The 27,573-nt window shown below is 33.9% G+C and overlaps 2 protein-coding genes across 4 annotated transcripts; both read right to left on the reverse strand.

The window, feature by feature from the left end:
• Window positions 1-1,035: 1,035 nt before the first annotated feature.
• On the reverse strand, window positions 1,036-8,569 carry LOC109000665 (protein argonaute 5-like). 2 transcript variants are annotated; one of them, XM_018977620.2, is made up of 23 exons: window positions 7,929-8,569; window positions 7,133-7,350; window positions 6,866-7,015; window positions 6,601-6,734; window positions 6,381-6,487; window positions 5,905-6,008; window positions 4,780-4,918; window positions 4,581-4,697; window positions 4,344-4,454; window positions 4,191-4,262; window positions 3,718-3,840; window positions 3,487-3,631; window positions 3,287-3,408; window positions 3,073-3,210; window positions 2,862-3,004; window positions 2,714-2,776; window positions 2,566-2,629; window positions 2,134-2,269; window positions 1,984-2,057; window positions 1,762-1,856; window positions 1,630-1,661; window positions 1,377-1,544; window positions 1,036-1,299 (listed from the first exon to the last, which is right to left on the reverse strand). In XM_018977620.2, the coding sequence occupies exons 1-22, from the start codon at window positions 8,451-8,453 to the stop codon at window positions 1,381-1,383; spliced, it is 2,976 nt and encodes a 991-aa protein (XP_018833165.1). In that variant the 5' UTR covers window positions 8,454-8,569; the 3' UTR covers window positions 1,036-1,299; window positions 1,377-1,380. The 2 variants fall into 2 exon arrangements, with proteins under 2 accessions (XP_018833165.1, XP_035540838.1); XM_035684945.1 differs by lacking the exon at window positions 1,036-1,299 and having other exon boundaries at window positions 1,454-1,544; window positions 1,653-1,661.
• Window positions 8,570-17,789: 9,220 nt separating this feature from the next.
• On the reverse strand, window positions 17,790-27,091 carry LOC109000664. 2 transcript variants are annotated; one of them, XR_004798354.1, is made up of 7 exons: window positions 26,873-27,091; window positions 26,706-26,746; window positions 26,553-26,616; window positions 25,943-26,131; window positions 19,420-19,457; window positions 18,191-18,366; window positions 17,790-18,094 (listed from the first exon to the last, which is right to left on the reverse strand). XR_004798354.1 is itself a non-coding variant. In XM_018977617.2 (7 exons), exons 1-7 carry the CDS (start codon window positions 27,023-27,025, stop codon window positions 17,977-17,979), a joined length of 813 nt encoding a protein of 270 aa, XP_018833162.1. In that variant the 5' UTR covers window positions 27,026-27,091; the 3' UTR covers window positions 17,790-17,976. The 2 variants fall into 2 exon arrangements, 1 of the variants encoding a protein (XP_018833162.1); XM_018977617.2 differs by having other exon boundaries at window positions 19,420-19,491.
• Window positions 27,092-27,573: the final 482 nt, after the last annotated feature.

Genomic DNA, 27,573 nt, shown 5'->3' on the forward strand with positions numbered 1-27,573 from the left:
GAGAGAGGGGAGAGAGCTAACTTGACTTCATAGCTTCGAAATTATTCAGTAGGAATTCTTGCTACATATCATATCATGCAGAGAGGTTTCGACGCCTAAATAAATTTACCCAAAGACTTTTAGGCCTCGTTTGTTGCAAATGAGATAAGATAAATTGAGATTAAAGTTAAAAGTTGAATAAAATATTATTAAAATATATTTTTTTAATATTATTTTTATTTTAAAATTTGAAAAAATTATATTGTTTATTTTATTTTGTGCAAAAATTTTAAAAAATTATAATGATTAGATGAGATAAGATGATATGAATTGAGAGAAACACAACTAGGCTTTATAATCGGGTTTACTCTGTCTCTTTTTCTTAAACACTGTAATTTTTCATTCAAGACTATTCATTTAATGGGTTGACATGTAAAACCAATTAAAATGGGCCACGTGAATAGATATGACTGAAGATGACAAAAAGTACGATAATTTTAAATTTATCGCAACTCATTATTATAATTTTTTTAAATTTTCATACAAAATATAATAAATAATTTAACTTTTTTAATTTCCAAAACAATTTTATTAAATTTTCATACAAAATATAATAAATAATTCAATTTTTATTCTACAATTTACAAATCATCCCAAATATCTCTAAATCCAAACCACTACATGAGGATAAATAATATATTTAACTTGGTAATAAATATTGCATGATGGCGTGGGGGATCCATGTCATTGAAATGTAACGTCACAAATTGATTCAATTTATGGAGTTGAATGAAGCATCTGAAGTGAGAATGAGCTGAAACAAATCATTCTTACAAAGTTATCTACCTTTCCCCTGCCATTGCCTACTTGGCAAACCAAGAACACAATTTCAAACCTTTGTTCCATTACCCCATTAATTATGATTTTTTTTTCCTCGTCCATTTGTTTATTTAACAGTTTTTACTTCATCCTCTCCACAAAATCATCAATGATTGAAAAAGAAACCCCAATAATTTCTGGTAAAAAAATAAAGTTAAAAACCTAAACAAGCAATGATCTTCACATCCTCACAAGAGAATTAAAGGGAGTTCAAAAGTGCATGGTAAAGCCAGCAGTTATACATAAACACGAATGTTATGGCCCAAAAGAGAATTTAAGTCAATAATCCTTTACATATAAAACTATGGACACCCCTATTCAGGTATATCTATTTACTCTGTACAGCACCAAAAGCATCCGTACTGATGAAGCATGGGTTGGGGACCTGGGGTACTCCATTTTCATACCAAAGAACCAACAGCAGGCCGTAAGGGCATCATACTGTCAAAAAGTACGAAACAAAAGGGCTTTACCAAGAGCTGTATCATCCAAAATAAGCACGGAAAAGAAAGGGTTACCAGTTCAGCAATAAAACATAACATTCTTCACGTTATCCTTGACGAGGGGAAGGGCCCGAAACTCCCTTATGCTCTCATTCCCGCTGGTTGAACCACTTTCTGATGAATCACCTTCAATGTAATATCGAGCACGAAATGCAGCCAAGTGGGCATAATATGCGGGAGGGACTGTACAAGTAGTCATCATTTCGAGGGATGAAATTAGCATTCACGACTTAAATAAAAAGGGAAAGCAAGAGGAAGGAAATCAAACCAATAGAAACTGATCGTGTGCACCTAGCATACCTGAAAAGGATGTTGAGTGAAGTTACAAAATAAACAACGCAGAAATGTTTATAATGCATAGTAGGAAGAGTTTACTGAATGAGGATTAAAGGGACATTACGTGTAACATAAATTGTTTGTAAGCATTTGCAATGCATCTGCGCTGAATCCATTCTCATCATACAACACATGGTAGTGTGTTGGACGACTAGTTCCCTGCAAATAAGATAAGAATGATAAACCAACTTATTTCTTTAGAATATATGTATGTTCCTGGGTATGCATCCAGCCTTAATTTCAGCCAAGAGTTTCAAATTTAAGCAACATAATGACCCAGGTTTACCTGAATTCCAGCATGGCTGTTGAGGTAAAAGTCAAATTCAGTTGGATGGCAAATCTTGGTATCAACAACAGTTCCTGGACACAGAGATTCATACAACTGTGGTTAAGAAGCAAGGAGCAATAATTGACCATATGGAGACAACTTACGAACCTGGAAGAATATTGCCACTCCTGTCCATCTGATCACGTCTACTATGATCTACAGGGAAAAGGCGTGTATGATGTCTTTTCTGCACCACAACAAAGGTAACTGGTGGTAGGTATCCATTCTCTAGTGAGAGACAGGCCTGGAAGAAGAATGCTTTCAAATTAGAGAGTTGCATCAACTGATCATCTCAAGAACAACACAGTACTTGTGAGATCATTCCAATGATGAAACTGAATTGATCTTGCAACTCGTTCAAAAATATAAAATCATTGTATCAAACACAATATATAATTAAAAAAAGCCAGACTATTATATTAAAATCAAAACTAGAGTTCATAATATGCATTTGAGAGCTTTCTATGCCCTTGCAGTATTCATTCTGATTACCAACTGGCAAGGCATTCTGAAGCTGACATCTCAGCAAGATCATCATACCTTCCTTATCGCGTCCATCTCATAAAGCAGAACTTGACTGAATTGGCCTTCACTGACACCATCCCTGCACCAAAGTAATATAAAACAATATCAGATAAGAAAGTGCAAAAACGATCTAATTTTTTGCATGATCGAACATCAATTCTACCTGTAGAATATAATCCTTTCGGGTCTAACCCCAGTGGAAATCCTGAAGGCTTTAAGTAGTTCCCTACAATGTGACCAATGGACAATGAGAACAAAGAAATAAACACTTCCACAAAAGTATTAAAGCACTATACATGTCAGCTCCTTACCGGATCATTCCTCCATGAACTGGACCCCTTTGACAATCCTGATCTAATTTATAAAGATCTTGAATAATTTCCTCCCTGTGAGCTTGTGCAGCAAATAATCCTCTGTACCTGGTTACCTCCGGCCAATCCGTTGAAGCCACAACCTGTGTCAAATAGGTAAACCAACCATTACAATTCAGTAAAAAAGTGTAATGAAATCTACAAAACATACCGCCGCAATTGAAGGACTTGAGTCCTCGCCAGGTTGTGGATGTGTCACATCCGCACCAAATACAATTGTAGGGCGATCAGTCAAAAGATGAATTTTTCTTTGAATAGCATCTTGTAGCACAGTGTTCCGTCCCCCAACCTAGAAATTTTAAAATCAAGTGAAACCATCAAAGAATTTGATAAGAATTGACAATCAGACATCAGATAGAACAAACCTTCACATTAATCTTGAGAGCCACATTTTCAAAATACTGCTTATTAAGCTTTGATGCTTGTCTTGGCTGACAGCACTGAGAAACAATTCCCAGTTCAGTTTCACAGATTCGTTTAATTTTCCCTGCAAGCAACAAGGAATCGTTTAATTGGAGGAAACAAATTCTAGTCATAAAATAGGAATACCAATTAACTTACTCACCGTATGACCCACTGGTATCAGGCAAAATAATTATCAACAGCTGAAGTTGTTTTCCTCCCAATTCTTTATGAATTCCATATAGAGCCTTCTCGATTTGACCAGAATGAGCTGAACGTATGGGAATCAAAGGATCTGGGTTGAAAACCTTGCAGATGGAATAAGCGTCCGCAAATTAATAGCAAACATTCTACATTTGCATCATGCATTCGAAAGTAATTCATGAAACCATACCATGCCTTTGCTGTTGCACATGTTAATCAATTGATCACAGAATTCAAATGGCAAATCCCTGTTCACACGTGTAGACAAATTCACACACGTCCAAAAGTCTACTCTACCGCCGTTGATCATTTTCTACAATGGAAGCATTACAAATGATAATCTAAGTGATGTCATTTCACCATTGAAATTCAACTAAATTATTAATAATAATACGTCCATTCACAATATACAAGAATACGTCACCTTTGAAAATTAAAAGCTTAAAGGCTCACATAAAAGACGAAATCATAGAACTTCCATACTAAATAGTGCTGGAGCTCTATTATCAAAATACAAAGTGCAACACAGTGCAAGAGCTAATGCCCCGCCCCCCACCCACCTACCCAACACCGAATAAAAAAAACAGACATCTTCCAATACCAGCATCATTTAGTATGGATTAAACAAGCACAATTTTCCAGAGCTAATCAAATAACTGTCACCTTGTTTATCATATTCCACTGCCCCATTTTGGGAACTTCCCTTGATTCTCTTCCAGTATCATGATATTTAAGCTACAAAAAATTAAGTGATAAATTAGATTTGACAATATACGATTTCTAAAATAGCTGAAAGAAACATAGATGCAAAATTACCATTGGCGATGGTAAAACCCGAGCATCAACCACTGCAAGTTTGTCCCTTACTTCAATCCCAAATTCCTCATTTACAAGTTCAATCTGATTGAAATTATTTAGTGTAACCATCTATCACAAAAGAAAACCCATCAATAAATTACTACCACAAGCAGGTCTCCATTCATACAGAATCAATATGCCATCATTTGAAGCTAAAGACTACAATCTATCACCAAAGTCACACATTGAAAGTACCTTCTCAATACTACTTTCCCTTTCTTTAGGCCGCTGACAAGTTGCCCTTAAAAGGTTAGTTACTTGTCTTTCATTTAATCTCTTCGAGTATCTCTGTCCAGCAACAATCTTACAAAGCTGTAGTACAAAGAAAAACGTCTATAAACAGAACTGCCTAATTCTTAACAATGGAAAAATCTTCCAATGGTAAGAAGACAACCTCCATAGGCAAATAAACAGGATTGGCATCGTTCCCAGCCTGAAGGGCAGGCAAAGACGAGTGCTGAAGCACAATATTATATTTGTCACGAAAATATTGAACAACCGACATCCTTGTTTTCTTGTCATCAAGAGTAAACCTGAAAAGGAAACAAAGATTTCAAATTATGTAGCAGAAAAAAATAAATCGCAACAAAAAGAAGTGCAAGAGAAGTGAGATACACAATAACAAACAATGTTGGTAAGTGGTTCCAGTCATTGTGGCCAACAAAAATACAAATGCAGTTAAAGAATACAGCAGTTAAGCATAGCCACCAGATATGAAATAAACAAGTCACTACTAAATCACTCTCATTGTTAGATTTAGGCCTCATCATGCTAAGCAAACTGAATCCATTTAAAAAGTGTAGTTTCTAACAGATTCCAGATAAATAAGAACAAAAAGGTATGGTTGATTTGCAAAAAAATCTGACAGATTCCCGATAAATCGAAGACAAAAAAAAGGGAGCATTTGATTTCTAAAAAAATTTCAACTTCAATCCAAACATCTTTTCATTAAACTACAAAAGAATTATATATTTTCTCAAAAACAAATTTTCATCTAATCCTTTGCCTAAGTTCACATTAAAAAAAAAAACACAAACCAGAACAACTATAATTTTTTAAGCGACACAAACCAAAACAATTATAATTAAACCCAATAAAAATTTCAAAATTTTACCCAAACCACCTTTCAATTCTACCTGCCAACTTTCACAAATTCCAACACACAATACATCTCAAAAAATTCAATCCACGCTATTTTCATTCTACTTACTCTCTTCCATAAAAAATCACAAATCTTAGTTTAAACGTTCTAAAATATTAAAGAAAGTTTCACTTACCAAACATGCTGAAGTTTCATATAGATCTTTCATAAACCATGCCCCACTCACTTGAAGCATCTATAATGCTTTTATTTTGCAATTTTTTAATCTAACTCTTGAAAACAAAACAAAATAAAACCAAAGATGCCTATCAGCTTGATGAATGGGCACTAATGTTTACTATCTACTTCCTGATGCTAATTCCATAATTCCATATACTAATATCGCAGAAAAGAGAAGACATAAGTACGGTAACTCACGTTATCTGGCTAGTTGGTTGAGTGGATACCCCGACAACTTTGTAACGTCTGGAATGCTCCCTATGAGTAAGCTCTATCTTGACACCTCTCAGTGCCTTTTTAATCTGGGCAGCACACAGACATGAATTCATAAAATTAAAAGAAACAAAGCATGCACAAACACACACAGACATCAAGTTCATAAAAGTAAGAAATGAAGCATTCAACGTGCACACACACACCCAAACAAATTTAAGCAAGCTTAGTAATCTATATAGTGGATAGGAGGCATCCTTTAAAAGGAAGCTAGAGAGATAAGTCTATTCACCCTAATATCTGGAATCCACAGATACCAGAAGAGATATCTCAGTACTTCCCCAAGTAATTCTCCCAAAAATTGTGAATTGATTCCATGGAATCTCTTTTGCTAAATACTCAAATCTTCCATCCAAAGACCTAATTAAATCGCCCATAACATCATATAGTAGTGAAATAACCTTATTGCGATCCTGATCAGACAGTTGCCTTGAAAAACTGAAATTGAAATGTTTTGCAACGAACTCTGTCACAAGAATTGATTCATAGAAAGCCCTGGCTGACACATCTGCAACATGGCAATCATACGTTAAAAGCAAGGAAATGTCAATGTAATTGCAATTGAATCAACAAGTTACTCATAATGGATCCCATAAGAGCATAGAAAGAGTGAACTAATACCAATATTGAGGGAAAGTCCCATCTGAGTTGGCCGAAGACTCTGATAGTAACCTCTCCAATATTCAATGCCGTCTCCCAGCTTACCTCCTGGACCCAACTCTGGATCAAAAAATGACCTCCCCACGGATGTATAGCTGTCGTAAAAAATTCACCAGGTTAATGCATGTGAGAAGTTTCGTATTTTCTGCTGCTGTATGTCTGAGAAGAACCATAAACGGAGGACAACAAAAAGGCACAAGTTTCTAAGAAGATAAGAGCATCTTACTTCTGAGATGGTGCCGCTCTAAGGACAACATCAAGAACTTGTATTGTTTCTTGCGGAGCATCCAGCTGTTTACCGCATAAAAACTCTCGAAGATTATGCAGGTCCGCTTTAGAAGCCAACTTAATTTCCACTTTAAACTGACGTTCTTTCCTGCATGTCAAGCAGAAAAGAACAATTCAGATAAAATGAAAGTTGAAATGATAAAAGTCGCAAACGTAAGATAAACTTAAAACAACATACACAGCCGGATAAACCAAAAGAAAATACCTCGCTGATTTAGATGAGGCACCACGACCATCATTATCAATTAACTTGACAGCAAATTCCTTGGATTTAAACGGCAATGGCCCTGCCGTATAGAGGCTCTTCCTGCCATCATAAGCAGGATTTCGCCTTCCCAAATGAGAATCACCGTATGATTCAATTAGTTGAATCATAATATCCCTGTTGACTTTCTTGGAGGGAACCTCTGGATTTATCGAAACCTAAAGCAATCGAACAGCCATATCATGAGTACACGAATTAATGCTTGATAACGCAGGGAAAAAAAAAAAGATCTCACAAAATGCCCAAGAACGAAGAAATTGAGAAGCAAAAGAACTCACACTTGTTTTGCTCTTAGCAGAAACTATGGCTAGTCTTCAAGACAAACGATATAAAATAAAAAGTAAATATCATCTCCAGACACGAACCACTTCTCGACATTCCCACAAACGTATCACATTTCATGTTTTTTTCAAAAGATAAAAGAGAAACGCCTTCATCCACAGGATAACTACACGTCGAACTAATCGTAGTATATGGGTAAAACTCAAAAGACCTCAATTAACAAGACTGCCGATGATGTTAGATGGTGGGAAAGGTGAAGCATGCTATCTCACTCAAGTCTCAAAAATATAGACTTGGAAAAATAAATAAAAAACCACGACAAAAAGCGTAACGAACAAATAATTTCTTCTGTAACAAATGCAGGTCGTCCAAGTAGGCACAAGACGCTAAAGGTATATGAACAGATATTTCGGGAAAAAAAAATAAGGAAAGAACTTTGAGCATGGTTACTGACATCGTAATGATGCAGATCTCTGTCTGCAAGTTCCACCAGAAAATGATTTGCTCTAACAAATACTTTTTTGCCAATGGTACCGTAGCCCGGCCTCTTCGGAGGGCACAAAGCCTTCGACGACATCGGAGGCGCCGCCGCCCTATCCTTGTGCGCAGGAGTCTGCAGTTTGAGCCGCCCCTCGATTTCACTGCTCAGAGCAGTCGTCGACATCGAAGTCGAAGGCGGTACCGAGCTTGACGACGCAAAAGAAGAAGACGGAGTTAGAGCCGCCCGTGCAGGTGCAGCGGGAAAATCAGCCTCAGTTGGAGATGAAGCAGGAAAAGCAGCAGCCGGCGAAGGAACGGTAGAGAGTCCCGAAGGAGCACCACGGCCTCTTCCTCCTCTGCCACCAACACTACCTCTTCCACTAGCACCGCCGCGGCCACCTCCTCTACCTCTCCCACTGCCTTGATGAGACGATGAAGACGCAGGAGAGGGCTGGTTGCGGCTAGCGTCAGGTTGCTTCCCAGCTCCCCGCCGTGACATTGTAACTCACCGGTTCGAACGTGGTCAGAGTCCGAGACGAAAAGCAAAGGGAAATATTGCCAAAAAAGAAAAAGAAGATGTGTGAGAGAGAGAGAGGGAGAGAGGAGAGAAGAAGAGGGTGGAGAGAGTGGAAGCGAAGAGCAGTGAACGAGAGAGAAGAAGGAAAGACGTGGGGAATGAGTGACTCCCTCTGCCACTTTTTACACATAATTCCCAACATGTCCCTACACTCAACTGTCAGCGTACTCTTGTAACAACTTTTCTCGTAGCAATTTTTCACACGAGGAGTACATGCAAAAAGCGAGGCTAATGGATGCTATCCAATTTAGGGGTGGGCAGGGAGGCTACCCCCCTCCCCTCCTGCTCGCCCCGCTCTCGTATGGTTGGATGGATTAGCCTAAAAATTATATTATAATTTAAATTTAAAAATATTTTTTAAATTAAAAAAATTTTTAGACCATAAATTGAACGAGAGCGGGGTGGAGTGCGATTTCTATCCCACCCCCACGGTAGCAGGGCGGGGGTATAATAATAAAACCCCTAAACTACAAACGTCTACAAAAATGATAACAGTAAATTGTTATATTCACATTATATTCATTATCTTTATTATACACACTATATTTGATTTTTTATTTTTTATTTTTTTATTCTTACTAAATTAAATAAATTTTTCTACTCATCATCTATATACTACAGATGTAATAAGATAAAATAAAAAAAAATTATATATAATATGTGGTGTAGAGATTATGAGTATAATTTTTCAAAATGATAACTAATGTTGCTATCTTATTTTTTAAAATTCTCCTATTATTGGAGCTTTACTTAATATGGTGGACTTTTAAGCGAATCACGAATTATGATATTATGAATTGATATAATTTTATATGATATTAAATTGTAAATTTATTTTTATAACAAAAATTGTGTTTGGGAGCTTAGACTATTTTATTATCACTCACAAATACTTTATTACTATTTATTATTTTACTACTATTTAGATCTAGTTTAGATAATAAGATGAAATAAGATAGTTTTAGATTAGTTAAATAAAATATTATTAGAATATTATTTTTTAATATTATTATTTTTTTAAAATTTAAAAAATTTAAAAAAATTTATTATATTTTATATAAAAATTTAAAAAAATTATAATAATAAAATAAAATAATATGAAATAGTTGAGAGTATTTATTCCCAATATGTTTTCAAAAGTAATGTGTTTATATTTATTTATTTATAAAACGACAAGGGTATGGTATATAGCGAGTGTACAGGAAACTGGGAAGGAAAATGTTAGTTTATACTCTTATTTTGTTTACTCATTTTAATCGTTTTCTCTACTTATTTTGATTGTTTATGTTTTTAATTTTTTTTTTAAAATTTTTATACTTAATAATTAAGAAAGTAATTTTTAATATATTAATATATTTTTTATTTTTAAAATTATTTAAATATATTAAAAAAATTCAAAATAAAGCGGTAGTACTCAGCGACCGCTCAACTGAAAAGCATCGTTTTTTTTTTTTTTTTTGAGTGGGAAAGCATGGGTTGAGTCATGAGTGGTTTTGTGGAAAGAAGGGCAACCGGCGCCGCCTACCAATTTCCAAGTGAGGAAGGTTTCGTTGGTTTATTAATTCATCTCAATTCATCATTATAATTTTTTTAAATTTTAATATAAAATATAATAAAAAATTTAATTTTTTTAAATTCTAAAATAATAATAATAATATTAAAAAATAATATTTTAATAATATTTTATTATCTTAATTCAACTCAACTTAACTCATTTCAATATCTAAACACAACCGAGAATTGCTATGGTATCTTTATAGTGCCTACTGCAGCTATATCTATCTGAAACAGTAATAATACTTTTATTATTTATATATAAGGAATTTGTATATTTTTGCCGTATTTATTATTTATGGGTATTAGTCATAAAAAGTTTTATACTTGATATCACTTTTTATTATTATTAGAGATGTTGAACATCTTAGTATATTTTATTATTTTTTTTATTCTATGATCGGTCACGTCAAGTTGAATCTCTGGTACTGGATGAATCTGACCGAAAGATTATTCATTATGCACACATCAAACTTTGAGTTGACAACTTGATATTATCACTGTTTACGTCCATATATAATCATAAAAATGCTGCATCTACCGAGATACATCTATCCAGACAAAAGTTATTGATTTTTATTTTATGTAATTTTTTTTATGAGAAATTTTATGCTTTAGTTATTATTTATTTTTATATTTTATATTTAGTTTTTATAAAATATAAAAACACTTCTAATGAATTTTATAAAATACACTTTTTCTTAAAAGATAAAAAAAGATGGCCAAAAATATTTTCTATTACATCATCTATTCTATTTCTATTTTACATTTAATTATAATAAATCTTCTACATGTAGAAGTTATTGTTCATTCTTCTAAATGATTTTTTATTATTTCTTTTTCATTTCATTCTCTTTATTTTTTATCTTATTTTTATTTTAACCATTTTATTACTTTTATATTATCTCTCATCTACTCTTTAACACTCCGTTTATAATTCATTAACTTTTATGCATGCAGAAGTTTTGATATTATTAATAATAAAGGCTGATATTATTTTATCGTTTTACTCTTTTTTTTAAGTAATATAAAATATTATATTATATATAAAGAAATATTACAAATATATGATGTATAGATAAATATTTAAAATATATGATGTGTAGATAATATAACATTTAAAATAAATAAAAAATATTAAATAATATAAAAAAATAGATAAGATTATGTCTGTCGTATTATAAAAGTCAGTATATAAAATAGAAAAAATAATTTTTAGTAATATATTTTAAAATATAAGATAAAGAAAATAAGCCATTGGGAGTGCTCGGTATAAGGTAATAAATAATAACTGATAAGAATAATTTTTATTATTATTAAAGAAAATATTTTTAAATAAGTTTATAAATTTTCTTTTGAAATATTTAAAGTAATTTATAAAATATATACATGCATGCATGGACGAGCAGATCTCCGTACGAAATAAATTGTGATTTACTTACCCTTCGTGGAGAAGTCAACCTATTGGCTACTTTCCTTGTAAAGAAAAGAAAGAAAGAAGAAAGAAAAGATATCAAAGTCGCTTTTCTGATCAGTTCTCGTCAGAGATGCTTTTACATGTTTGTTGTATTGGAAAATGATAGAGCCACCGCTGGTGGCTCCCGCTGGGAGTCACCGTTGGGCTCTATCATGTATTTTTTTATGTGTTTTTTTTACAATTAATTTTATATAGATATTTTTAATAATTTTAAATATTAAAAAATAAATTAAAAAAATTATAATATTATTAAAAAATACTTTCTTAATTATGAAGTAAAAAAAAATTATTTTTTTATTTTACTTCGTGATTAAGGAAGTATTTTTTAATAATTTTTTTTACTTCATGATTAAGGAAGTGTTTTTTAATTATATTATAAATTTATTTTATTTTTTTAAAATATTTAAAATTGTTAAAAACATCTATATAAAAATAATTGTAAAAAAAACACATAAAAAAACTCATGCTAGAGCCAGCGGTGGCTTCCAGCGGGAGCCACCAGCGGTGGCTCTAGCATCACTCTTGTTGTATTATGTATGTATGATTTGGAAAGGAGTCCCACACTATCATTTTCTTTTAGGTTTGTACAATATAAAACTCTCGTATGGATCAAACTAACATTGTATATTTAATCTTAAACAATGAACATGTATTACTTTATATCTTTTGGTCATTATTTTCCATTTAAAATTTATTTATATTAATATTCTTGTACCTTCTTATTACTTTTAACTTTTATTTTCTTTCACACACAAATAAAAAAATTGAGAGCCCTTCGGTTGTTGCATGAATTTAAAAACCTCAAGTACGGGAGAGATAGATACATAAATTAACAAGATTTATAATATTTATTATTTATTACTCATTTAGAGTTTGTTTGAAAATATAACTGTTCTCAAGTATTTTTAGACTATTAATTCACTACTATTCACACTATGTTTTACATATAATCTGAGATATTCTTAATACAATGTTGTCGTCTGAAATATTTATACATGTATTCATATATGTTATAAGGCACATCTGAATCGCCTAAGTATAAAAAAAATCCTATCAATTATATATTAAAGAAATAAGGTAAGTATTAAAATCTTACTTGTGGTTTTTATTACATAAATTAGTCCTTGAAATTTACTATCAAACATAGTAGTGCTGAAGTTTATGAAGCAATGAATAGCAAGTGTAATTAATTACAACGATCAACTTATTAATTAAGGGAATAAACTTAAAAAAAAAATCAACTACCATTCATCTTTAGTACTTTTAAGGTTCTGTCTGAATGCTAAGAATATTCCAGATGATTTATGAATAAGAATAAAATAGTATGTGAATAGTAACGAGTAATTTGTAAATAATAATTAAGTAGTTTGAGAGTATTTGAGAATAGTTGTATTTCCAAACAGACCACTTCTTCCATTCTTGCTCTGTGATTCTCTCAATTTTCTATCGGAATCAAAGTGAAAGATCAATACAAATGTTCAAAATTTTCCACATCATTATCCCTTATCTCCCCCATCAAAAGGACGATGGGATGCAAATTGGTCTCTTGATTTTCAGTGAAGTCAGAGTGAAAGCAACATCTCAACAGACCGTTTGCCCATAAAAAGTCTTTGTTGATTATAAGTGTTATCCAATTGCTAAGTAGCTAATGCTCTTGGTAACAGGTAATATGGGTTGGGTGGATTAGGTAATGAAATGTGGTATAATCCAAATATTGTGTCATTCTTCAACCTTAGCTACCTAATAGATCGAATACTCACGCTAGCTGTAGGTAATGGGCAAAACCACAAAGACAAAAACAGACTGCTCACAAGCTTTCACGGGTCATTGCACCATTGATACAAACTCCTCATAATAAATAGTACTAATAACCTTTGAATTCATTTATTTTCCTAAATAAAAGGGCTATTATGTCGCTCCAAACTAACCGCTCAAATGTACTGTTTGGTGATTTTTTTTTAATTTTTCTTTTTACTTAGTGATTAAAGAAATGATTTTAAATATATTGATATATATTTTTTATATTTTAAAAATATTTAAATCTATTAAAAAAATATGAATAAAAAATTAAAAAATTAAAATACAACCAGCTATAAAGTGGAGCTGCACGACTCTTTCCAAAAAAACTCTGCTACTTACAACCACCCTTGCGAAACTGTGTGTAACTGGATGAAGTGGCTCTGACATAATTTTTTTTTTTTTAAGAAAAATAAAATTGAGAAGACCATCAGATGAAAGGAAGAAGGAAAACTTGAAGGAAGAAAGGACCGCCACTAAATGCGTCCAATAAATTCTCTCCATATCCAAAGAAACTTAGTCAAAGGGAAATTAAATTCACAGGAAACAAGCAACCTCTCCACTCCCCTCCTTCAAACTGAATTCAACCCATATTGTCCATTCCCAAGGACCCAAGCTCCAGCTCTCTCTTCATGTCAATAGTAAGTATAGTAGAGTGAGCAAAACCCACCAAATCAGATACGTTTATCTACAATGTGAACATTGATGAGAGAGTGCGAAGCAAGGCTACTATTCCACATATAAGAAGTGTTCCAGAGAAAGCAGGGATCTTTCTGGTTAGAAAAGCAGGGGTCCTTTTTTTTAAATGATATTGTCTATTCGTTTAACAGAACTTATTTTGGTTCAAAATAGATCAAACTCGATTTGAGAAAGAAAAATGCAGAATATGACTAATAGAAAAATGATGGTGGCTTTGTGTTTTGAGAAATGAAGAAGTTTGCTGAGGAAGCTTGGGTCACTGGGAGAGAAATTCCGCATGCGTGTAGCCACTTTCATCTAACAGAAGCTTATTGCAGAGACAAAGGGCAGAGAGATGCTGTCGTGCTGAAGGGATTGAAGGCTGGAGTGAAAACGAAGCTTCTTGAAGGCGAATGGAGGGATACGAAGGGAGTGAAATTGTTGAAGACGAAAGAGAGAGGCAGAGACGAAGGGGAGAGATGCCATCGTGCTGAAGAGATGGAGGCGGGATGGAGGCTAGAGTGAAATCTGTTTTGAATGATAGAGGGTTTCGAAACAGAGGAAAGGGTTCTCACGGGAGTAAGGGAATGATGGAGGAAAATGATGAAAAGAGGCCAAAACGTCCCGTTTATTTTGCCACGGGGGCAAGGGTTCTCCCACGGTTCTTCAATGCTCTTGTACATAGCATTTTTCTTTCCCAAATAACCTCACGTTGTTTCGGTCAATGATCACGGCTAGTGATAACATATTCATGGCCACGGGGCAATGTGGAGCCAAAAGAGAAGTTGTAGGGTTGTGTTTTTTTTTTTTTACTGCTATAATTACAAAGAGATTACATAAAAATAATTTCATAAATTCACCTGATTTCATATTATCTTTCAGACTTTTTTTTATAATAAAAGTAATTTTATAATTTGACGAATCATATCAAACCACACCAGTCTATAAAATTATTTTTGTATAATTCATTTGTATTTAGAGTATTTTTTTTTTTCTAAAAAGAGAATCTTATTTATTTATTTTTATTTAGGAGCTTTTATTTTATTTTTTGATTAGATTAATGGATATATTATATTTTAAATGATTTTTTTTATTAATGTGATTAATATGTAAAATTAATCAAATGTAAAAGCGTTTAGATGTTGAGTTGAGTTAAGTTAAATCGAGTTGAGATGATAAAATATTATTAGAATATTATATTTTAATATTATTATTATTTTAAAATTTGAAAAAATTAAATTATTTATTATATTTTATATTAAAATTTTAAAAAAATTATAATGATGAATTAGATGAATTTACGAAAGAAACGAATCATGATAGCGGTAATTAAAGTGGAGTTGATTTTTCTTTTGCGTTTTAGAAACTACTTGTGAAACTCAGCGACGTGATATACACGAGAAGAGGGTTCTATTCAGTTGTCAAATTGCCGACGGGTATTCTCACAGCACGTGTTAACTATCTTTTTGTATTTTTATCAGCTCTAGTTTGTTTTTATTGATAAAATGAGATGAATTAAGATTAAAATTAAAAATTAAATAAAATTTTATTATAAAATATGTTTTTAATATTATTTTTATTTTAGAATTTGAAAATTTTGAATTATTTATTTTATTTTGTATAAAAATTTGAAAAAATTATAATGATTAGATCAGATGAGATGAAGTTGACAGGATTTGTGAAAATAAATTAGGTGTAATCCTTCCCACTTGACGTGGAATGCCCACGTGTCCTATTTTTAAATAATAATAATAAAAAAAATTGAGTGCATAATATTCTTCTCGTCAATTTTTCTTCTTCTCTCCCAAACTCATTGTTCGCAAGGCAAACCCATCGTTTTTTCTTCGAATCCCATCATCCACAAGCCAAACCCATAGATTTTTCTTTGAATCCCATCATCCGCAAGCCAAACCACACATATTTGTATGAAACTTGTTATTTTCTTGAAAAACTATTATAGGAACCGTTTGCTTGTTAACATGAAGCTGACTTAAAAAATTCATTACTTTTTTATTCTATCTATTTGCTTCTAAAGAGATTTCTTTTCTCTTTGTTAATTGAAGTGTTTGAGATTGGGTGGGTCTTACATTTCATACATACTCGTCAATACGCGTTGCGTCTCTGTATTAACTTTCTTGTAAATATGTAAAGTTCTTGAATTTACTTTTTTGTTTGGCTGTTGTTGTTTTGTGTTGATGTCAGATCTGCGTTTACCTTTGGTAGTACGCACATTTTGACATTTTTGCTGGTAATTATTTCACATTCTCTTATCTGCTAAAATCCATGTTTGCTGTTTGGCTGTGAGAAAACTGAGACGAGCGTAGTAAAAGAAAAAGAAGATAATGTTTGTACTATTTTCTCAGATAACTCAGGATTCTTAGTTGTTTGGATAAGAGTACAAATATCTCAATACTATTTATTATTATTTATTATTACTTTTCACTTATTTTTATTACTATTCACTACTATTCAATATTTTATTATTACTTTTTCACTACTATTTACAAAATACCCAAACCTAGAATTTAAGAGTAGAAGTTTCCTTTCTTCAATGACATTTAATTTGATCGAGTTTTTTGTGAATTTTTGTTCTTAAATTGGGAACTTCACTTATATTTTTGTTGAGACTGTTTGTTGGAGAACTCACCCAGAAATGAGATATGAAAAGTTACATTTATGCCAAAGGCCCGTAACCTAGTTGACATAACTCCCAACTTTCAAAATAGGAGTTTGGAGTTTGAAATTCTTCTAAAAAAAAAAAAAAAATTCACATTTACGTTTTGATTCCTTCATTTTTTTTAAAATTTTTATAAATATAATGACACGTGGCATGACAGAAGCATGACACATCAAGCGGGAGGGCCGGGCATTGACTGTAGAAGGACTCATGAGAAAGAAAAAATCTACATAATCTCGTACTATTCATTCAACTTCTACATACTACATTTTTTTAATTTTTATTATTTTTTTCTTTTATCAAATATTTAATATATGAATAATGAATAGAATAATTGAATTAGTTTTAAAAAAATAAATTCGAAAAAAAATTTAAAAAAAGTTCAAAATTTTAAAAAATAAAGTGTGTGAGGTTGAAAAGGTTGTTTAGCTTTACTCCATGAGAAAATATACGAGAACCTTCTATTCTTCTCTCATTTGTCAGGTAATTAATTACCCATGAGAAGTAAAGGCTAATCAGATTGACAGACTAGCGTTCGGATCCGATTGGGTTTAGTTTCTGTGCACGCTTGGATGTGACATATTAATTTACCTATATATATTTTTTTCTTAAAAAAATAGAGAATTTACCAGCATTCAATTGCAACTACATCCTCTCTCTCTCCCTCTCTCTACCCCCTTTTCTGATACAAGATATCCAAAATAATTTGTCTTGGCCGAACTTAAAACGTGAGATTTCAGAATATAATCATATTTATGGACTGGTCAAGGTAAAATTTATAAATAAGGCCTTTTCACAACTGAATCTATAGACTATTCAAGACTATAATTAAATTCAGTAAAATCATTGACCTTATCTCCCAAACAATTCAAGCCACACAGGTTCATCCTCAAATTCTCTTAAGTTTTGCTCAAATTTCCAGAGCTAAAGTTATTCTAAAACAATTTCTATTTCAAAAAAGTTATTTTAATATTAATTTTTACATTTTCATTCTGCAGAATAAAGGGTACCTTAATAAACTCCCAAAGATAAACGAAAATCTAGAAATAAGAACAGGTATAATACAACAGAAACAGGGAGAAAGGAAAGACTAGCTTACCTTTTTGGGCAAAAAGAAATTAAAAAACGAAACATGCCTAAAGATATCAACATCTCCATCATATTAGGGTATTTCTGATCCATTGAAGTTGAGGCCTAACAATATCAGTGAAACTCTCTTCCTGCTTATTCTAAAAGTACCTTAAGAAAATGCTCTGGCCACCTCATTTTTCTTCCAAAAGAAGTGATGTGCAAGAAAGAAGGGATGACAGCTCCTCTTCTGTTGCCACACCAAAGCCTTGCCATCTTATTCTACCAAATTTGTCCAGCAGAAAAATATACCTACAGATGGAAATGACAAAATGTCAGCGAATGGTAGCTCTAAAACTAATTACTTCCTTCCCACTAAATAAGTTTGGAAATGGAAATATTTTGTACCCAGCGAGAAGGTTCAGAATTTTTAATTCTTTTCGGAAGTAATAATGGTCACCAAATGAATATACAATCTGCTTCTGAAGTGTATCCTTCCCTTCATAATTAGATTTTTTCATTATCCGAAGAAGCAGCTGCTTAATAGGGTTCCGGCATAAGAACCACGAGTCTATGAAGGACACCTGGGAAAAATGAAGTATTTCATTGATAATTTAAATGTAAAAATTTAAAGATAATTATCCTTGATAAATTATTAGAGCATCGTGAAAGATTAAAATAAGGCATATGCAATTTATTCTGAACTTTGTTAACTAACCATTGAAAATGTTTGTAAAACACATTTACAATCTTTAAGATGTACCTTTGCATCTAATCTGGAATGAACCAACTATGAAACACTGTGTGGAACATTTGATTTTTCCCTATATTCAACTAGTGTTTTCCCGAGAAAAAGATAAAACAGCTACAGTACAATGGTAATGTAAGAAAAAAAAAAAACACTTAAATAGCCTTCCTAAATGTTTGCATAACAGCAAACTCAACACACTCAGCTGGTGTGTTGTTTTGGTCGTTTAAAAAAAATCATATTGCTGCTTTAATGTTCTGAGCATTAGTATATTTTCAAAGGAGAAAAGATTTCATGCAGAAAGAAAACAAAAATAGTGAATTCATAAACAGTTTTATGTGCGCAAGTGGTAATTTGATTGAGTATGCAAAAATGTCACAAAACCACAACTCCGTTGAGAGAAAGGGAGAAAAAAATGTTGGCATATCATATAACACCCTCTTGCACAATTCTGACGGAGGCATGATCTGGCAAATGATATTGCCACTCAAAATATAGTTGCCATGAGACTGCGGCTCAAGTTTTCAATGCTTGACTGGTAAGTGAAGGAGGATAATTGGAGTAAATTAGAGAGAGAAGAAGTCCCACTTTTTCATGGAAACTCACTCAGCACATTTATATGCAACTTCATGAAAAAATCATATAACCTTTAAATGATTGCATTAATCAGACACTTGCACTGACCTACATCTGAATCCACAAAAGGAACAGAGAAGAAAATTTGCGAGTAATTAAATACAATGATGAGTAGATGATCGAGTTGTGAAAACTAGATGCATTGATCTCATAAACCTGTAATGCTGGGGATTGCCCCCAAGTACTGGGATTTATTTAACTACTAACATATACAAAGTGTAGGGGTGAAAAAAAACAGGAAAAGTGATTGTACCTCGTATAGCTGAACATCTTTTGAATCACTGTAAGCACCTAGAAAAGGCCCACTCCAAGAATCAATCATTGCATGTCAAGGAAATAATACCAGATTGTTGCAGCAACAGAACAATACAAATATTTAAAAGGGAAGCTAACCAAATTTATTTCTTTGATTAACGAACATTTTATTAGAGGATAAAATAGTAAGAGCCGAACCTATCAACTAAGTTATTTTTAAAAAAAATAAATGATCCAGGAAATTCTGGGATTTGGATTTATAAAATATAGAGAAAATAGTGAGGCATGCCAATTTTCAGGCAGCCTAATTGGCGGAGTAATATATAAGCGACCAAGTGTGAGAAATAATTGAACTGGTATGATGATTCTATTTCTGTTTCTACTTAGTGCACAAAATCTTGAATTATTTTTTACCGTATCTTCCATTTTGAAAATGCCTTAAAACCTAATATAATATTATTTGGGCACCAAATTGTTGTATCAAAACCTCCCAAAATATACCCAAACACAAAATAGATACAATATGTAAGTGGTTCGGCAATTTGCATACGTCTACTGTAGCGGAAACAGTAGATTTCAAAGTATTTGTATAAAATATACAAACTCCAACAAGATTATCTCTATCTCTACAAATGGCTTTCTTCTATATTCCACAGACACTATTTCGTTTACAATATGATCTCCTTTTATAGGAGAAACTTCAGGAGACAAACAAACAATAAAAGTGGCTGTAAGAGACAAACTTGATATTTTGGAGACAAGCTTGATATTAAGAGACAAACTTGATATTTGGAGACAAGCCTGATATTTGGAGCAGCTATCTAAGACTGTTGAGGAGCTACTGTTCACACTTGGGTTGATATTTAACAATCACTCCCTCCACTCATGTGTGCCATATTAAGCTGCTGCAAACTATTGCTTCCTCCAAATGATTTTACCTCTTATTTGAAATACTCGTTATATCTAACATGAGAGATTTTCGCTATCAAATGTGCCCTAAGGCACCAACGCAACCGAAGGTCCTCAACAGTGTGAGATATTGATCAATTCTAAACAATGTTGGAATTTGATCCCTGTGACGACTTTCGTCAACATATCTGCTGGATTGTCTTTAGTGCCAATCTTCTGAAGTAGAATGTCTCCTTATTCTAATATCTCACGTATAAAGTGAAAACGGACATCTATATGCTTTGTTCGAGAATGATACACTTGATTCTTGACCAAATGAATTGCACTCTGACTGTTACAGTAAATGATAACCTCTTGTTGTTTAAAGCCCAAATCTGTTACCAATCCCTGTAACCAAATGGCTTTTTTCACGGTTTCTGTCACAGCCATGTATTTAGCCTCTGTTGAGGATAGTGCAATTGTAGACTGCAAAATAGATCACCAACTAATTGGTCCTCCAATCATAGTGAACACATATCCAGTTGTCGATCGTCTTTTGTCAAGATCACCAGCATAGTCTGTGTCAACATATCCAGTTACTAGACTATCTTCACTCTTCTCAAACTTTAAACCAAGATCTACGATCCCTAGAATGTACCGTAGAATCCATTTAGCTGCATGCCAATGTGTCTTTCCAGGATTATGCATATATCGGCTGACTAAGCTGACGGCCTGAGAGATATCAGGTCGTGTACACACCATGGCATACATTAAGCTTCCCACAACACTTGTATATGAGACATTTTTCATATAGTCTCGCTCTTCATCACTTTTAGGAGACTGCAATGCATTGAGCTTGAAATATACGGCCATTGGAGTACTTACAGGTTTCGTCTTCGAGTTTATCTTGAAACCTTGTAGTACTCTCTCCAGATACTGCTTCTGAGTGAGGTGAACTGTGCTTTTCACCCTATCTCTGTTAATCTCAATTCCCAATATTCTTCGTGCTTCTCATAGATCTTTCATTTCAAATTATTGACTTAATTGAATTTTCAATCGATCTATCTCTACATTGCTTTTACATGCAATCAACATGTCATCTACATATAAAAGCAATTAAATGAAAGATCCATCTGCAAGTTGTTTGAAATACACATAGTGATCGTATTGGTAACGAGTGTATTTCAAGTCAATCAGGAAGCGGTCGAAACGTTTGTACCACTGCCGAGGTGACTGCTTCAAATCATAGAGAGATTTCTTCAGATTGCAAGCTAATTCTTCTTTACCAGCTTCTTTAAAACCTTTCAGTTGAGACATATAAATCTCCTCCTCCAGATCACCATGTAAGAAAACCGTCTTTACGTCAAACTGGACTAACTCAAGATCATATTGTGCAACCAAAGCTAGCAATATCTGAATAGATGAATATTTAACAACAGGAGAAAATACCTCACTATAGTCAATTCCCTCTGTCTGAGCGTAGCCCTTGGCTACCAATCTAGCTTTGAATCGCACCCCACCTTTAACAGCTTGATTATCTTTCTGATTGAAAACCCACTTACAACCAATTGACTTCTTTCCATTTGGAAGCGGCACAAGCTCCCATGTTTGGTTCTTATGAAGAGACTGCATCTCCTCACTCATTGCACTTTTCCGTTCAGTCTGTTCACTAGGCTGTATGGCTTCTTTGTAGGTGGTTGGGATCTGATCTCTTTCAGCTGGAAGTGCATACGTCACAAAGTCTGCATAACGTACTGGTAAACGTGTCTCTCTTCTCGGCCTGTTTGTTGCAATTGATTCAGGTTGGCTTGGAGATATCGTGACTGGACTATCAACCTCAAGTTGTCCATGCTCTCCATTAGCAACTCTTGATTCTTTTGGCGTAACAAACTTCATCTTCTGTGACTCACAATGTGCTTTGCTATCATGACTGCCTTCATGGGAGTCTTTATGCTCATGTGACTTGAGCATATCAGATTCGTTGCATGTAACATCTCTACTGACTATTACCTTCTTTGACTCTATGCACCAGAGTCTATACCCTTTTACACCAATACTAAAGCCTAAGAATTTTGCTTTCTTAGCTCTAGGATCAAGCTTACTTTCTTTAGCATGATAGTAAGCTGGACATCCAAAAATGTGTAAAGAGTCATAATCAGTAGCATGTGTACCTTTCCATATTTCAATGGGTGTCTTCTCGCCATTGGCAGCTGCTGGTAATCAGTTGATGAGATGGCATGCATATGTCACAACTTCAGCCCAAAATTGTTTATTGAATCCAGCATCCAGTAACATACACCGTACTTTCTCTAACAAAGTACGATTCATCCGTTCTGCCATACCTTTTTGTTGCGGTGTTCATCGTACAGTGAAGTGTCTAACAATTTCCTCTTTCCGACATACTTTCATGAAGGGGTCTAGAGTGTACTCACCTCCATTATCTAATCTGAGCTACTTGATCTTCATGTCGGTTTGAGTCTCGATCATCTTCTTCCAATCAAGAAAGATCTTCAACACTTCGTCTTTATGCTTCATCGTGTACACCCATACACGACGAGAATAATCATCAATAAATGTTACAAACCAATGTTTACCTCCCAAAGATGCATTCTTGGTAGGTCTCCAAATATCGGAGTGTACATAGTCAAGTATTCTCTGTGTACTATGGACTGCGATTCCAAACTTGATCCGCATCTGCTTCCCTAATACACAGTTTTCACAGAAAGACAATTTACCAATTTTGGCACCTTTGAGTAAGCCTTGCTTTACAAGTGTTTGCAAAACTTTTTCTCTAGCGTGCCCCATACGTATGTGCCAAAGCCTGGTGGTGTCAGCATCAGTCTCATCTAGCTTCTCACAAGCTGTGGAAGCTCTTTCACTAACAGTACTTCCTTGCAAGAAGTACAAATTTCCTCTCCTTGAGCCCTTCATTGTCACCTGAATTCCCATTACTACCTTGAGAATTCCATCTTCTATGGTGATTCTGAATCCATTTGAATCCAGAGTCCCAAGTGAGATAAGATTCTTCCGTAAGTCTGGAACGTACCGAACTTTTGTCAATGTCCTGACAGTTCCATCATGCAGCTTCAGCCGAATGCTACCTATTCCCTATGTCTTACAGGCATTATTGTTGCCCATAAGTACTGCTCCATCACTCTTTGTGAAGTCAGTAAACTAGTCCCGATTGGGACACGTGATAGGTACACCCGGAATCCATTATCCATTCATCAGAATGACAAATAAATGATAACCTGTTAAGGCAAGATCTGCATCTTCATCTCTATTAGCGACATTGGTTGTGGAGGGTTGGTTCTTCTGTTGCCCCTTTAGCTTGGGACAATCATTTTTCCAATGCCCTTTGTTGTGACAAAAGGCACATTCATCTTTGGCAAATCTTCTGCCGACTGATGAACCACGTGATGTGGCCCGTGTTCTCGATTGAGAATCCTTCTTCTTTTCTAGATACCTTAACTTCGGTCTCCCTCTTGCTATAAAGACTTTATTTGATGTATTTAGCTGTATCTTCTTATCTTTTCTGCAGTACTCATTATTTATCAAAACACTAGATACATCGTTAAAACTAATTTTTTCCTTCCCATACAAAAGTGTGGTAATCAAATGCTCATATGTATCAGACAATGAATTTAATAAAAGTAAACCCTTATCTTCATCTTGGATTTCTACATCCAAATTTTACAAATCAGCAAGTATTTGATTGTAACTATTAAAATGTTCGGACATAGACATACCTTCTCGAAATTGGAATCTAAAGAGCTTCTTCTTCAAGTATAAGCGACTCTCCAAGTGTGAACAGTAGCTCCCATCAGTATTAGGTAGTTGCTCCAAATATCAGGCTTGTCTCCAAATATCAAGCTTGTCTCTAAATATCAAGCTTGTCTCCAAAATATCAAGTTTGTCTCTTACAACCACTTTTATTGTTTGTTTGTCTTCTGAAACTTCTCATATAAAAGGAGATCATATTGTAAATGAAATAGTGCCTGTGGGATATAGAAGAGGGTCATTTGTAGAGATAGAGATAATCTTGTTGGAGTTTGTATATTTTATACAAACACTTTGAAATCTATTGTTTCCGCTATAGTGGACATAAGCAACTTGTTGGATCAAAACGTTCATGACTTTACATTGCCACATACCAAAGTTATTAGTTTCATCGAACTTCTCAATTTCAAATTTGGCATTTCACACCATGGAGATACGCCCAGAGATACTTGCATTTCCAGAGCTCCTATCACCTACAATTTCTCCTTCTGATTCCATCTGAAAAATTACTTAACTTTAAAAAACGAATTTCAAAATTTCAACTGTACGGATGAGTCCGGAATGATCCAAATAGTTGAAAAGCACTATTGGATCGTCAAAATCAGACTCCGAATGGCTTAGATCAAGCCCAAAACAGATTTGAAACTTTGAATGGTCCAGATCGAACAGGAATAGCAGCGGAGTGCGTGGCGAGAGTGGGGGTGCGTGTATCTCACCCGTCATCTTCCTCTGGAGCGCGTGGGGTCGCGTGAGAGCGTATAACTCACGCGTCTTCAACCTCAGGTGTGAATGGGGGCGCGTGTTTTGCACTCGTCTTCAACCTTTGGACGACCATTAGCGTGTGAATTGCACCTTCCGACATTCTAGGAGTGCGTGTGAGCTCCTCTGACGTCCGTGTTTGATGCCGTTTGCCGCAGCGTGTTCCTCTTGTCAAGACGAACCTCCTGGTGTGATCAAAAGTTGATTTACTTGAATTTTCTGGGTAGCATAAAACCGAAACTCTGATACCAATTTTTGTATCAAAACCACCCAAAATCACACTCAAACACAAGATAGAGACAATATGTAAGTGGTTCCGCAATTTGCCTACGTCCACTGTAGCGGAAACAATAGATTTTAAAGTATTTGTATAAAATATACAAACTCCAACAAGATTATCTCTATCTCTACAAATGACCCTCTTCTATATCCCACAACCACTATTTCGTTTACAATATAATCTCCTTTTAAAGGAGAAGTTTCAGGAGACAAACAAACAATAAAAGTGACTGTAAGAGACAAACTTGATGTATTGGAGACAATCTTGATATTTAGAGACAAACTTGATATTTGGAGACAAGCCTGATTCTTGGAGCAGCTATCTAAGACTGTTGAAGAGCTACTGTTCACACTTGGGTTGATATTTGACACAAATATCATGCTTATCATCCATATTTAACGTTTTCATTTTGCACCCCCACCCTCGCTAAAAGGAACAAAAAAGTAAAACCCTCCAACTCCCTTCTCTTATTTTCCTTGTAGTTCTAATCACTTTATTCCAGCTGGCAAACAGCTCCTAGACCTAAGTTCTGTAAATTATATATAGTCCATGAAACCGTATACTCATTAATCACAACAGATTACATGCTTTCTTGCACATTAAAAGGTGTAGTAAAGATATCCAAATGTAATATACGCATCCAACTTGGAACAAAAAAACCACTGGCATTTGGTGAACTGGTGAAGCACCTGAAATTTTGGTGCACAATCATAACTAACATTCTATACCTGGGAGAAATTTTGGTGCACAATCATAACTAACGTTCTATACCTGGGAGAAATTTTGGTGCACAATCATAACTAACGTTCTATACCTGGGAGTTTGCACCGAATGAAAGACATAGCAATGTTGCCTTTGGAATAGCTGCTTTTTCAGCATCAACAATATCTCTATTGAAAGTGATAGGCAGCTTCCATGTTTTATTACCAGAGTAGTTCACTTCTATGTCAGGAAACTTCACGGCTGCCATTGCAGGAATTATAATTTTATTTGCCATAGAAATCTGCACAAATACTACTAATAAAGTCATTCTGTACAGTCAAGAATAAACTAAAGAACATGACTTACATACTATACTCCACAGATTATTAGGTTTGATCACACATCATAATGGTTGAAGTAAAAGAATCACAACTCAGAGGTCCCATTATGTAGATTGGTCACACTAAATATAGACTCTATCTGGCCATCTCAACACAGTTTTTTAATCGAATCCAATGCTTGATATAGAAAGTGGTTTTTAAAATTGTTTAGAAACTAGTTCACAATCACATCATTCCAATTCAATATCACTACACGTAATACGCTATGCAAATCATTCCCTCAGCGGAAAGGAAAGTCAAATTCTCAACGAAATCGAAGGGCAGAGGCCTTTGCTTACCCCAGCAGAAGATAAAAAAAAAATGATTTTTTCGCTACAATACCTTCCCACCATGTTTCTTGAGCTCCGAAATATCGGCAAAGTATCCCCTGTTCATCTCATCGGCACTGCCCTAAATCACATGAACAATTACTTATAGCATTCAATACATAAAGTATCTAAGAGGAAAAAAAAAAAAAAGAAACTTCAGACTCACAGACGAGCACGCTCTTTCTCGATAGCCGCCTTGTTTCCCAGCTACAAAAAATAGAGGTTTAAAAAAAGGAAAAGAAAACAAAAATCAGAATAGAAGCCTTAGTTGTCATAGTTGATGGAAGAAAATAATAATAAAGAGATTCTATTTGAAAAAAATGTATAGAATACCTGGTAAATGTCGAGAAAGCGAATGGAGGACCTTTGAGCTAAATGCAGTGAAGGAAGATGAAAGATATTCTCATGGTGCCTCAAAATCTGATCACAAAGAATCGCAGCCCGGCTTGATGAAGCCTGGGGTATCAATCGCTTCAAACTCTGCATTTTCAATCTGATTTATGCTTCGCTCGCTCGCTCGCTTTCTCTGAGTAACCTGGGGACGAAGAAGTGTACGATCTCTATAAGACTGTTTGGGCCTACTCCTATAGTTGGACTAAACATTCCTATTTGAAACCGAAATGGGCTTGTTTCGTATCATGAAGTGTTGGGACAATATACTCTGATTATTTGTGTTTTTTTAAGTAGATTTTTTTTTTAAAGTTTTTTTGTATGGGAAACAATCTAGAAGATTATATAAAAGTAATTTTATAAATTTATATGATTTAATATGATTTATCAATTTATAAAATTATTTTTATTGTAAAATAAATTTAACAGATTACATTAAATCACGTAATTTATGAGATTACTTCATATAATCTTTTTGTGGCTGCAACAATACTCTTTTTATATACTAGATTTTGTCAATAATCTACCTGATTTTGGACTCAATTTTTTTTTTTTTTTTTTTTTTGTGAAATATAAGAATAAGAATGAGAGCAATAAATATATGATATAGATTTCACAGTATTTATTATTGCTTGAGATATGGA

The sequence above is a fragment of the Juglans regia genome, chromosome 14 (assembly GCF_001411555.2).
Source record: "Juglans regia cultivar Chandler chromosome 14, Walnut 2.0, whole genome shotgun sequence".
NCBI lineage: Eukaryota > Viridiplantae > Streptophyta > Magnoliopsida > Fagales > Juglandaceae > Juglans > Juglans regia.